The sequence below is a fragment of the Bison bison genome, unplaced genomic scaffold (genome assembly GCF_000754665.1).
Source record: "Bison bison bison isolate TAMUID 2011002044 unplaced genomic scaffold, Bison_UMD1.0 scf7180017864183, whole genome shotgun sequence".
In the NCBI taxonomy this organism is placed as follows: Eukaryota; Metazoa; Chordata; class Mammalia; order Artiodactyla; family Bovidae; genus Bison; species Bison bison.
The window spans coordinates 4005538-4017120 of record NW_011494755.1 but is presented as its reverse complement, the minus strand read 5'-3'; the positions used below and the strand labels follow the sequence as shown (position 1 = coordinate 4017120).

At 46.7% G+C, this 11583-nt stretch overlaps 1 protein-coding gene across 1 annotated transcript in view; it reads right to left on the bottom strand.

Annotated features, from left to right (window-relative positions):
• Window positions 1-11185: 11185 nt before the first annotated feature.
• Window positions 11186-11583, bottom strand: part of RAD23B (RAD23 homolog B (S. cerevisiae)) — a 53219-nt gene continuing 52821 nt past the window's right edge. Inside the window, exon 13 of the mRNA XM_010843618.1 lies at window positions 11186-11487. Within this exon, the coding sequence (XP_010841920.1) occupies window positions 11186-11487 (302 nt within the window). The remainder of the gene's footprint in view (window positions 11488-11583) is intronic.

Below are 11583 nucleotides of genomic sequence, written 5' to 3'. Positions count from 1 at the left end.
TGTGAGATGAGTGTAATTGTGTGGTAGTTTGAGCATTCTTTGGCATTGCCTTTCTTTGGGATTGGAATGAAAACTGACCTTTTCCAGTCCTGTGGCCACTGCTGAGTTTTCCAAATTTGCTTGCATATTGAGTGCAGCACTTTCACAGAATCATCTTTCAGGATTTGGAATAGCTCAACTGGAATTCCATCACCTCTACTAGCTTTGTTCATAATGATGCTTCCTAAGGCCCACTTGACTTCACACTCCAGGATGTCTGGGTCTAGGTGAGAGATCACATCATCATGGTTATCTGGGTCATGAAGATCTTTTTTGTATAGTTCCTCTGTTATTCTTGCCACCTCTTCTTAATATCTTCTGCTTCTGTTAGGTCCATACCATTTCTGTCCTTTATTGAGCCCATCTTTGCATGAAATTTTCCCTTGGTATCTCTAACTTTCTTGAAGAGATCTCTAGTCTTTCCCATTCTATTGTTTTCCTCTATTTCTTTGCATTGATCACTGAGGAAGACTTTCTTATCTCTCCATGCTATTATTCCATGCTATTATTTGAAACTCTGCATTCAAATGGATATATCTTTCCTTTTCTCCTTTGCCTTTGGCTTCTTTTCTTTTCACAGCTATTTGTAAGACCTCCTTAGACAACCATTTTGCCTTTTTGCATTTTTTTTTTCCTTGGGAATGGTCTTGATCACTGTCTCCTGTACAATGTCATGAACCTCCATCCATAGTTCTTCAGGCACTCTGTCTATTGGATCTAATTCCTTGAATCCATTTGTCACTTCCAGTATAATTGTAAGGGATTTAATTTAGGTCATACCTGAATGGTCTAGTGGTTTTCCCTACTTTCTTCAATTTCAGTCTGAATTTGGCAATAATGAGTTGATGACTAGAGCCACAGTCAGCTCCCGGTCTTGTTTTTGCTGACTGTATAGAACTTCTCCATCTTCGGCTGCAAAGAATATAATCAATCTGATTTCGGTGCTGTTCATCTGGTGATGTCCATGTGTAGAGTCTTCTCTTGTGTTGTTGGAAGAGGGTGTTTACTATGACCAGTGCATTCTCTTGGAAAACTCTATTAGCCTTTGCCCTTTTCATTCTGTACTCCAAGGCCAAATCTGCCTGTTACTACCTATTCTCTATCTTTTCCCTCTTCTGCCCATGTATTCTCAAAACACAATCAGAGTACAAATATATTGAAATACGTTACAGATATAATGTATCTGTAATTCCTTCACCCCACCCCACCCTCAAGCTTCTGATAGCCAACAGTCTACTCTCTTGTTTGAATTCAGCTTTTTTAGACTTCACATATAAGTTAAATCATACAGTATTTGTCTTTATCTGATTTATCTTTGACTTAGCATAATGCCTTAGGATGCACTCACAGTGTTGACAATGGCAGAATGTTCTTGTTTCTCATGGGTGAATAATATTCTACTGTATTTATGTACCATATCATCTTCATCCATTCACTCACTGGTGAACTCTTGGGTTGTTCCTACCAGTGGGTTGTTTCTATCTTGGCTGTTCTGAGTAAGCTGCAGTAAACAAGAGAGTGCAGCTATACTTTTTGATACCCTGTTTTCATTTCCTTTGAGTATATAACCAGAATTGAGATTTCTGAGTCATATGATAGCTCTATACTGTTTTCCACTGTGGTTTTACCAATTTACCTTCCCACCAACAGCAAACAAGTTTTCTTCTTTCTCTACAGTCTGGCCAGCACCTGTTATCTGCTGTATTTTTTATAATAGACATTCTAACAGGTGTGAGGTGATAGCTCATTATGGTCTTGATTTGCATTTTCCTGATGATTAGTGATGTTGAACACCTTTTCATGTACCTGTTGGCCAATTGTATATCTTGGAAAAATGTCTGTTCAGTTTTTCTGCCCATTTTTTCATTGGATTGTTTTTTGTGTTCTGTTTGTCTTTTGTTATTAAGTTGTATGAGTTATTTTTATGTTTTGGATATTAACCCCTTATCTGATATATGCTCTTCAAATGTTTTCTCCCACTCTGTATGTTATTTTTTCATTTTGCTTATTTCACTGTGCAGAAGCTTTTTAGTTTGATGTAGCTCTGCTTGTTGACAGACAATGCAAACCTGAGAAAGAACAGCAAAGCCAGAGACATTATACTTCCTGACTTCAAACTATACTACAGATTTCATAATTAAAACAGTGTGCATGCTTAGTTACTCAGTCATGTCTGATTCTTTGCAGTCTCATGGACTGTAGCCCACCAGGCTCCTCTGTTTTGGGGATTCTCCAGGCAAGAATACTGAAGTGGGTAGCCATTCCCTTCTCTAGGGGATCTTCCCAACTCAGGGACTGAACCCATGTCTTCTGCATTGCAGGTGGATTCTTTACCATCTGAGCCACCAGGGAAACCCAATTAAAACAGTATAGTATTGGCATAAAAATAGACACATAGACCAGTGGAACCCTAACCAATAAATAAACCTCTACATATAACATCAACTAATATATGACAAGGATTCAAGAATACTCAGTAGGGGAAGGATAGCATCATCAATAAACGGTGTTGAGAAAACTGGATAACCACAAACAGAAACTAGGGCACAATACAACACCACTCACAAAAATTAACTTGAAATGGATCAAAGACTTCAACATAGCATCTGAACCATAAAATTCCAAGAAGAAAACAGGGGGGAAAGCTCTTTGACATTGATCTTGGCAATGATTTTCTGAATATAACACCAAAAGCACAAACACCAAAAGCAAAAATCAACAGGTAGACTGAAAAACTTGTTCAGAGCAAAAGAATAAGCCTTAAAAAATATTTTGGGGGGCTGTACTGGGTCTTCATTGCTTTGTGTGGGCTTTCTCTAGTTACAGCGAGTGGGGGCTACTCTCTAGTTCTGGTATGACGGCTTCTCATTGCAGTGGCTTCTCTTATTGCAGAGCATGGGCTCTAGAGCGCATGGGCTTCAGTTGTTAAAGCTTGCAGGCTCTAGAGTAGGGGCTGAGTAGTCGTGGCTCATGGGCTCAGCTGCCCCACGGCATGTGGAATCCTCCCGGGCCAGGGATCAAACCTGTGTCCCCCACATTGACAGGCAGACTCAACTGCTGGACCACCAGGGAAGTCTTGAGGATAAGCGTCTTAAAAGTGAATTCATTCATCTTCCATCTAGGTAATTCCACACTCAAATCCTCCCCACCGTCCAGAGCAGGATCCATGTCCAAGAGCAGCAGCAGCACATCCATAAACCTTCACAATATGTGGGCTCGGTTGCATTTTGATTCAAGGACATAGAGCAGGAAATCTGCAGACACAGTTCCCTGAGGCCTGATTGGAGTCAGTCATAAGAGCAGATATGTATGACTGAGCACCAGGTCCCAGTGACGGAGGTGCCCACGTGTTCTTCAGTAAGTGTATCTGCCAAATGCCCTCGAAAGCATGAGGTTCAGAGCAGGGCACCCTCTCCAGGGCCTGAGAGTGATGATGGAACAATCACCAGGTGCAGGACAAGGCTGCTCCTTGGCCGTTCCTCCTTCCCAGTCTGTACAGCTGGCAGAAAGATCATTCCCTTACCTCTGCTCTGGATAAACTGCCTAAGGATGGACATGGTAGTATCTCACGGGAGCTCTGAGCCTTTGGAAAAATCCCTTCTCTTTGAGGGTCGTGAAGAGTGCTGGTGCTTCGAACGAACTCTGGTAACCAGTGGTGGGGGGCAATCCCGGGGTGGGGAAGTGGAGATAGGCTCAAGGATGTGTTGTACAACATAGAGCAGGACAGGTGCAGGACAATACCGGTATATATAGCAATATTTTGTGATAGCTGTAAATGGAGAGCCACTTTTTAAATTGTATGAAATTTAAACAATTTTTAAAGAGTGCTGGTGCTTTGGTTTCGTATTACTGTGTTGCCTTTCACCTACCCTTCTCCATTTTTCTTTATGATGGTGAGGCTGGGAGCCTGCAAACTTCCCTTCTGCTCTGCCAGTTGGTTCTCTTGATGGCAAGTTCTGTCCACAGGGGGCGCTAGAGGGGAGGGGCCGCTCCTTTCAGCCTGCCTCCTGCTGGGGTCAATCACCCAGACTTGCTTCTGCAACGCAGGGGTGACAGTTCCTCCTGTTGCTGTTGTTGTTTAGTCCCTAAGACATGTCTGGCTTTTTTTCGACCCCATGGAATGTAGCCTGCCAGGCTCCTCTGTCCATGGGATTTCCCAGGCAAGAATACTGGAGTGGGTTGCCATTTCCTTCTCCGGGGGATCTTCCCCATCCAGGGGCTGAACCTGCATCTATCTCCTGCATTGCAGGTGGATTCTTTACCACTGAGCCACCAGAGAATTTGGGTTGCATTTTCCTAACACTCACAGGTAATTGTGTCTACCTCAGGTAACTCAGCACCAGCACTAGCCAGCACTCCCTGCTCAGAGAACTGTGTTGCAGCTCCACGGGGTCCCTTTTCTGAGGTTCTTTTAAAATTTTATTTATCTATTTATTGAGCTACACTGGGTCTTAGTTGCTGCATTACTCTTCATTGCAGCAGCTGGGCTCTACTTCCTTGACCAGGGGTCAAACCTGGGCCGCCTTCACTGAGAGCATGGAGTTTTAGCCACTGAACCGCTAGGGAAGTCCCACCTCCTCTGATTTTTTAGGTTTTAATAATTACAGCATCTTCCTTTTGTTCCCTCCACTCTAGGGGTCCACTCTTGTAACTGCTTCCTGGAATTGCTACCTCTGTAATTTCTTAGGGTTTTTCTTTTCTAATTACCTGGTTAACCATTCTTTGTGTTAAATGCAGTCTTCACATATCTGGGGTGTTGTTATGGATTGAATGTGTCCCTCCACCTCCTCAAATTCACATACTGAAATCCTAATTTCCAACATGATGGAATTAGGTGGTGGGCTCTTTGGAAGATGCTTAAGGTCAGGTCATGAGGGTTGAGTCCTCATCTATGGGATTAGTGCCTTTATAAAGGACACCCACAGGGTTCCTTAACCCCTTCTGCCAGGAAACAAGCTCTCAGGAGACATGGGATCTGCCAGCACCTTAACTTTGGCCTTCCCAGCCTCCAGAACTGTGAGCAATAAGCATTCGTTTTTCAAGCCACCCAGTCTGTGGCATTCTGTTATAGTAGTCCAGCTGGCTTCTGTCTCCCATCCGGGCCCTGACTGGTGTGGGTTTAAATCTCAGCCTAACTCTTCCTAGCTGTGAGATTCTGTTAGTTGACTTAAGTTATGCTGTGGTCACAAAATAACCCAAACTGCAGTGGCTGACAACAGAGGTTTGTTTTGTACTCAGGCCTAGGCTGGTCATTCTTGGTCATAGCCCTGGGATCCAGGCTGACGGAACAGCCCCCATCAGAGACGTTGCCATTTGTGCAGCAAAGCAATAAAGGAAGGTAATGGGATCAAGAGAGACTTTGACTTGAATGTTGCATGTGCCATTTCTCCCTGCATTACATTGGCTAAAGCAGGTCACATGGACAAATCCAACATCAGTGGGGTCAAAAATGCTACCTTCCATAAGGAGGGGCTCTCTAAGGGAGGAGTTCAAATATTTTAAACAATAATACATCCAACAGTGAGCATCCCCAGGTGGTAGGTTGGGCTGGTCTAGGAGCACTGAGTACTGTGGGGTTTGTGTGTGTGTGTGTGAATTAAACAGCCCGTCTTTCAAGCACTCTCCTCTGGAAGCTGGCTTCTGTAGTGTGTCCCTCCCCCAGGGGTGACACTGAAGAGAGACAGCCTCCCATTCTGCGAAACGCCCTGGGAATCTAGTATCAGCAGCAGCAGTTAACGCTGCATGCCTCAACTCTTACTGAGAATTTCGACATGGTGCTGGACCGAGAGTCTGGTGGGGGCCACCGCGAGTGGCCAGCCCTCCCCTAAGCACACACACAGAGGCAGCAACAGTGGCCTGCTCCCCACAGGTGGCAGCAAGGATGCCCGGGCTCCCAGTGGAGTCAAAAACCCACCTCCGGGATTTTGAGTTGATCAGAATAAGGGAAACCAGGAAGTGGGGGACTTCTTCATAAGCAGCCTTGGAATCATTCAATTTGAATTTTAAAAAGAATTCTGACTTTATTTGTAAATCCAGCTATTAGTTATTTGTTCTGGTTTATCTTTCACATTGAAATTGGATTTTTTTTCTGAGTACATAAATAACATGATGACTTTTAATAATTGGAACTATTCATATAAATATCTGGACCAAAAAAAGTCACCTAAAACCTCATACTCTAAGCTAACCACAATTAATGCTGGTGATTAGTTTTCTTGTACCTCTTTACACATTCATATACACACAGGTACCTGTAAATTCTCATAAATGAGAAGGTATCATTAATTTTTAAAATTATCAACCAGTTTCACCGCCATCCCCCAACCCATCCATGCCCCACTGGTGACCCTTGTTCCCCTTCTGGTAGATGGCCTTCCTCTCCCCCACACCCATACAACCCTGTACAGTTTATTATCTGTGGCCGTGCTCTACTGGTCTTTGTTTTAGAAAATGAGATCACCCATTTCCTCGCATCTTCTGTCTGTCAGCAGTACTCTTGGAAATCCCTGTGGGTCACTGGGAAGGGCTCCAGCTCCTCGTAAATGGCTGCTTACTCTTCTATGGCAAATTGTGTAAAGCTGGAATTTCTCCACCTACTTTCTCCAAAGACGTGGATCCTTGCAGAGGCAGAGGAATTCGGAAGACAGCGTGGTATGGGGGAGCCCAGGAATTGTGGGGACCTGAGGACTAGTTTCCTTGGTTCCAGGTGAGGCTAGACGAAGATTTTGGCAAAGAGCCTTTTAGACAATGGTAGTGTTGATGTTGCCGCTGACAGCAATGGCCGTCATTTGCATTTATTGATTTTGACTTTCTTACTGATTTTATTGGTTTTTTTCTAAGCTTATTTTTTCAGTAATGAATGTCTTTCATGTTCCAAAACGTATACAGGGCACACGGTGAAAAACCCCCTTCCAGCTCCTATCTCTTAGTCATCCAGTTCCTCACCCCATCAAAGACCACAGTTGCTGGCTTCTCCTATAGGTACTTCACAAATTAGAAATAATTTTGATTTTCTTTATTCCATCTACTCCTCCACCACGCAAAGCAGTGGGACAAACCCCATCCAGTGTTACAGATGAGGAAGACAAGGCCAAGATTCAGAGACAGAACACTACCCAGCCCAGGATCCCTGCGGGTCAGACCCCAGGTCTACTCGGCTGGCTGTCTGCAGGTTGAGTGAGCTCTCCCCATGGCTCAGTGAAAGGGAGCCGATCAGAAACCCTTCTCTAGAGCAAAATGTATCACTGTAGCAAGCCTGGATTTTTCTACCTGGAGGCTTTTTTCCCCCTTAACACAGAGAGCTGACTCCCTGAGCAGCGGGATGTGGCCGAGCCAAGGACTGTCCGCCTACTTCCTTGCAGCTGGAGCTCCTGGGAAGGCCCGTGCTTGTGCAGCCGGGCCTCTGCGCCTTCACTCTCTCTGCCCGGGAACCTACCCCCAGGGCTTCAGGACAGAGGCTGCCTGTTCCTGCGTCTGTTTTGCTATCTCAGCCGGCAAGCCCCTCCTGCTGCCCCTTGATAAAAATCCCCTGATACTCAGTTGAGAAAGAGCACCTGGGTGCTCCTGGGCATCATCCACCTGGTCCTTTCAACAAGCTCATGAGACAGGCCCGAGAAAGTGGAGTGCGGCTCAGAGAAGCCAAGTGACTTGCCCGAGATGCCGCAGCATCCACATGGCTCCACTGAGACTTCAACTAAGGCTTTCTCCAGCCAGTGCTCATACCTGGTCTGCCGTACCAGGCCACCTCCTGGATGGCCATGCCCTTGGCTTCTGCCTCCAGTGCACAAGCAGGATTATGCAGAGGTCTTAGGCATGGGGATCAGCAGACAGGCCTTGGGGCCTGGCTTTGCACTTGCCAACTCTACCATTTAGGGCATGTTCCTAATTGCTTTAAATTCTGCGCAGCTGAAAAGTAGAGATGCTAAGATTTCACTCCTAAGGCCATGAAAGGTCACAGCACAAAACAAGAACATGAGGCCATGCACACTGCACATTCGTCTCAGGACTGCACTGGATGTAAGGAGTACAGGCTGTTGATGATGATTTTAAAACTTATTGGGGAGTTCTGTGACACTCCAGTGGCCAGGACTCCACCCTCCCACTGCAGGGTGGCCCAGGTTCAATCCCCACCAAGATCCCACAAGCCACACATCATGGCCAGAAATTAAAAAAAAAATCAAGCAAACAAAAAAACCCTTCCTCATTAGATCCAGTTCTCCTCCCTTGCTCTCAGCCAACAGGTCTAGACTCCCCAGTCTTTGAGTGTGGGGCACTGTTCTGCACAGAATGGTCAAAATTTTGAGCTGGGCCTTGCAGGATGACTAGTCAGACAAGCAAGGGAGAGGTTGCCAAGACCGCTAGGTGTGAGAATGCTGGGTTTTCCAAAAATGATGGCTCTTCCCATGTGTCTGGACCTTGCAGGTGGCCTGAGGGGATGCAAGAAGAGACAAGCCTAAAGAGGTAAAGAGGGACCCATGCAGCGAGGAATGGATAATGAAACCAGCTTGGAGGGTCCATGATGGGGTCAAACCAGACCTCTACATCTGAGGCTATTTTAAGCAGGATGGGAAAAAAACCCAGAACTTTCTGGGTGTTTCCAGCTACCCCACAACTGATATGCAGCAAGAACAATATTTTTGTTGTTGGGTGAACTCCTCTGTTTCTCTTCCCAATTGTAAGTTCCTTATGGATAATTCTGTTTTCCCTAGATTTACCCATCTACCCTTCCCATTGCTAGGGTGATTTCAAATGAAGATGATCTTTTCTGAATTTGAAAGTAGAAACACTTAGGAACATGCAATTGTAAAGTCAGAAAGGTTTTGATTATTGGTATGAAAGAAGGATTAGATTAGAATAAGAAAAAGCAAAACAGATAGCTGCCTCTTAGCTTGGCCTGTCCGCAACACAGCAAAACAGATCAATAAGTTTCTTACTAAAACCAGGGGAAAGAAATTCTCTAAAGTTTATAATGAACCAGAAGTGGTACAGGGACTTCCCTGATGGTCCAAGTGGTTAATAAGAGTCCATGCTCCCAATGCATGGGACATAGTTTTAATCCCTAATAGGGCTTGCCTGGTGGCTCAGATGGTAAAGAATCTGCCTGCAAGGCAGGAGAGCCAGGTTTGATTTCTGGGTCAGGAAGATCCCCTGGAGAAGGGAACAGCTACCCGCTCCAGTATTCTTGCCTGGAGAATTCCATGGACAGAGGAACCTGGCAGGCTATAGTCCATGGGGTCGCAAAGAATCAGACATGACTGAGCGACTAACACTTTCAGTTTCTCAGGGAATTAAGATCCACATGCTGCGTGCTGTGGCCAAAACAAGAGATGGTACACAGAAAAGAATAACATGATACCCGTAATTTCTAATTGTATGTTTATGATGTGCACCAGCACTTACTTTGACAGGCCATCTTCATTTTATTTTTACGGACATGAACATATTTCTAAGCATAACCTAGTTTCCCCAGGCCTTGCCAAACTGTGGGTAGTCTTGGGGTTACACTCAATAGTGATAACTTAATTTTTTAAGTTTATGCCAGTAATAAGCAAAATAATGCACCCCTTCCCCCCAACCCAGATGTTCACATCCTAATCACCAGATACTATGAATGTTAGTCATATGGCAAAGGGGAATTAAGGATGCTAATCAGTTCACTTTAGGATAAGGAGCTAATCCAGGCAGGCCCAGTGTAATTAGGAGGTTCAGATAAGAGGGAGACATGAGAGTCAGTTGAAGGAGTAGATGTGACGATGGAAGCAGAGCCCTGAGTGATGTGGCCACAAGCCAAGGAATGTGGGCAGCCTATAGAAGACGGAAAAGGCAAGGGGAACAGATTCTCCCTTGCCACCTCCAGAGAGAAACACAGCCCTGCCAACACCATGATTTGAGATCTGTGAGACCCTTGGACCTCCAGAACTGTAAGATAATAAATCTGTGTTGTTTTAAGCTGCTAATCTTGTGGGGATCTGTTGCAGGTGAAATGGGAAACTAATCTAATACCTTTGCTTGCTGACCCAGAGGCTGAGCCCTCTCCACCCACCCTAAGTCTCACTGTTTATTCTGGACAGGCATCCCTGGCTGACTCATGAGAACTCGTAAACACGGCCCCCACATTCTTCCACTCCAGCTCCTTTGGTGACATGTGATGTCTCTGTTACCTTTGGGCCATGCTCTCCACCGCTGCAGGTGTCCGCTGAGAGCACCCAGGCCCGTGGCCAGGGATCCCTGCAGCACACACACAGCATCAGGTGCTTACACTTCCAAAGCGACACTCTATTCCTGCTGCCCTCAGCCCTTCAAACCCCCTTCAAGCTGACCATGAAGGAGCTGAGAGAATCCTCCTTACCACAGTCCAACTTTTCCACCCGGGCATCTGGTCTCACGGAGTGTAGCCCATGTCCCTTTGCGATAGCATTCGCTGGAAGCCCCAGGCTCTCAGGGGGTGGTCTCCGGGGAAGGGCCAGGATCTAGAGCATCCCACCTCAGCCATCTGTCCCGTCATGGCCCTCCCAAGGCTGTCGCTGCCACCTGCCCGGTTCCTTCAGCCAAATCCCCTCCCTCTACACACAGACTTTCCGCACACACGCCCACTCTCGACAGACGTACCCAGGTGTATATTCATTCCTGCTAAGGCCACAGAGATCCCCTTCCGTGACCACAGAAGAGTCCCAGTTTTATTTCCCCACCTGCACCCTAACTCCTGCTTCTACAATCCTGAGGTCCTCCACACTGAACTGGGCCATCACAGTGGTTTTTCAGGACCTGCCAGCAGGGTAGAACCACTGTGAAGCTTTACTCCCAGGGGCACGGGGACCCAATTGTCCCTTTTCCACCTGCAGCAGCTGGGACATCCAGCAGAGAGGCCAGCTGTGTGCCCTCACAGACTCGTTTGCCAAGGCAACCTCTCTGGGAGTGAGATGCGGATGTGGCAGCAAGTAAACACTATTGCGGACACCCCCCACCCCATCGCTAACAGAGCTTGCCCTCACCCCCTGATGGCCAGCAAGAGTGGGCAGGGGTGACCCCTGCTGTCCCAACCCCGGCCTCTCTGGAGGACCCCAGGTGGCCGCCTCCAGCTGACAAAGCAGTGTGGGAGAGGAGGGAGAGGAAGGGCTTTCCTGCAAGCTGGGCCAGGACCCACCAATCAGACCCTGTCTCGGCAGCTGAGTCCCTCGTGGAGCTCATTTGCATAATTTGGTTCAATATTTACCGAGCCAACCTCATTTTCTGGGCTGTCTCCACGGCCGACAGCTGGGAAGGCTGCAATTACGGCATTACAGGCGCACAGGGAAGCCGCCGTGAGCGCACACCGAGATGCAGCTTCCAAACAAACGCGGCCCCGGGGAGGCCCCGCCGCGGCTACCCCACATCTCTGCAGATGGAGCTCTGCCTGGGCCGCATCTGCAAGGCCGCTCCACCCAAACACAGCCGACAACCACAGCGACGCTGGCCACGGCGACAACAACTGTTACTTTTTATGAAGCTAATCCTAAGAGCTGACCGCGGCTGGGGCTTAGGTGCAGGCACTGGGCTAGAGTCCCT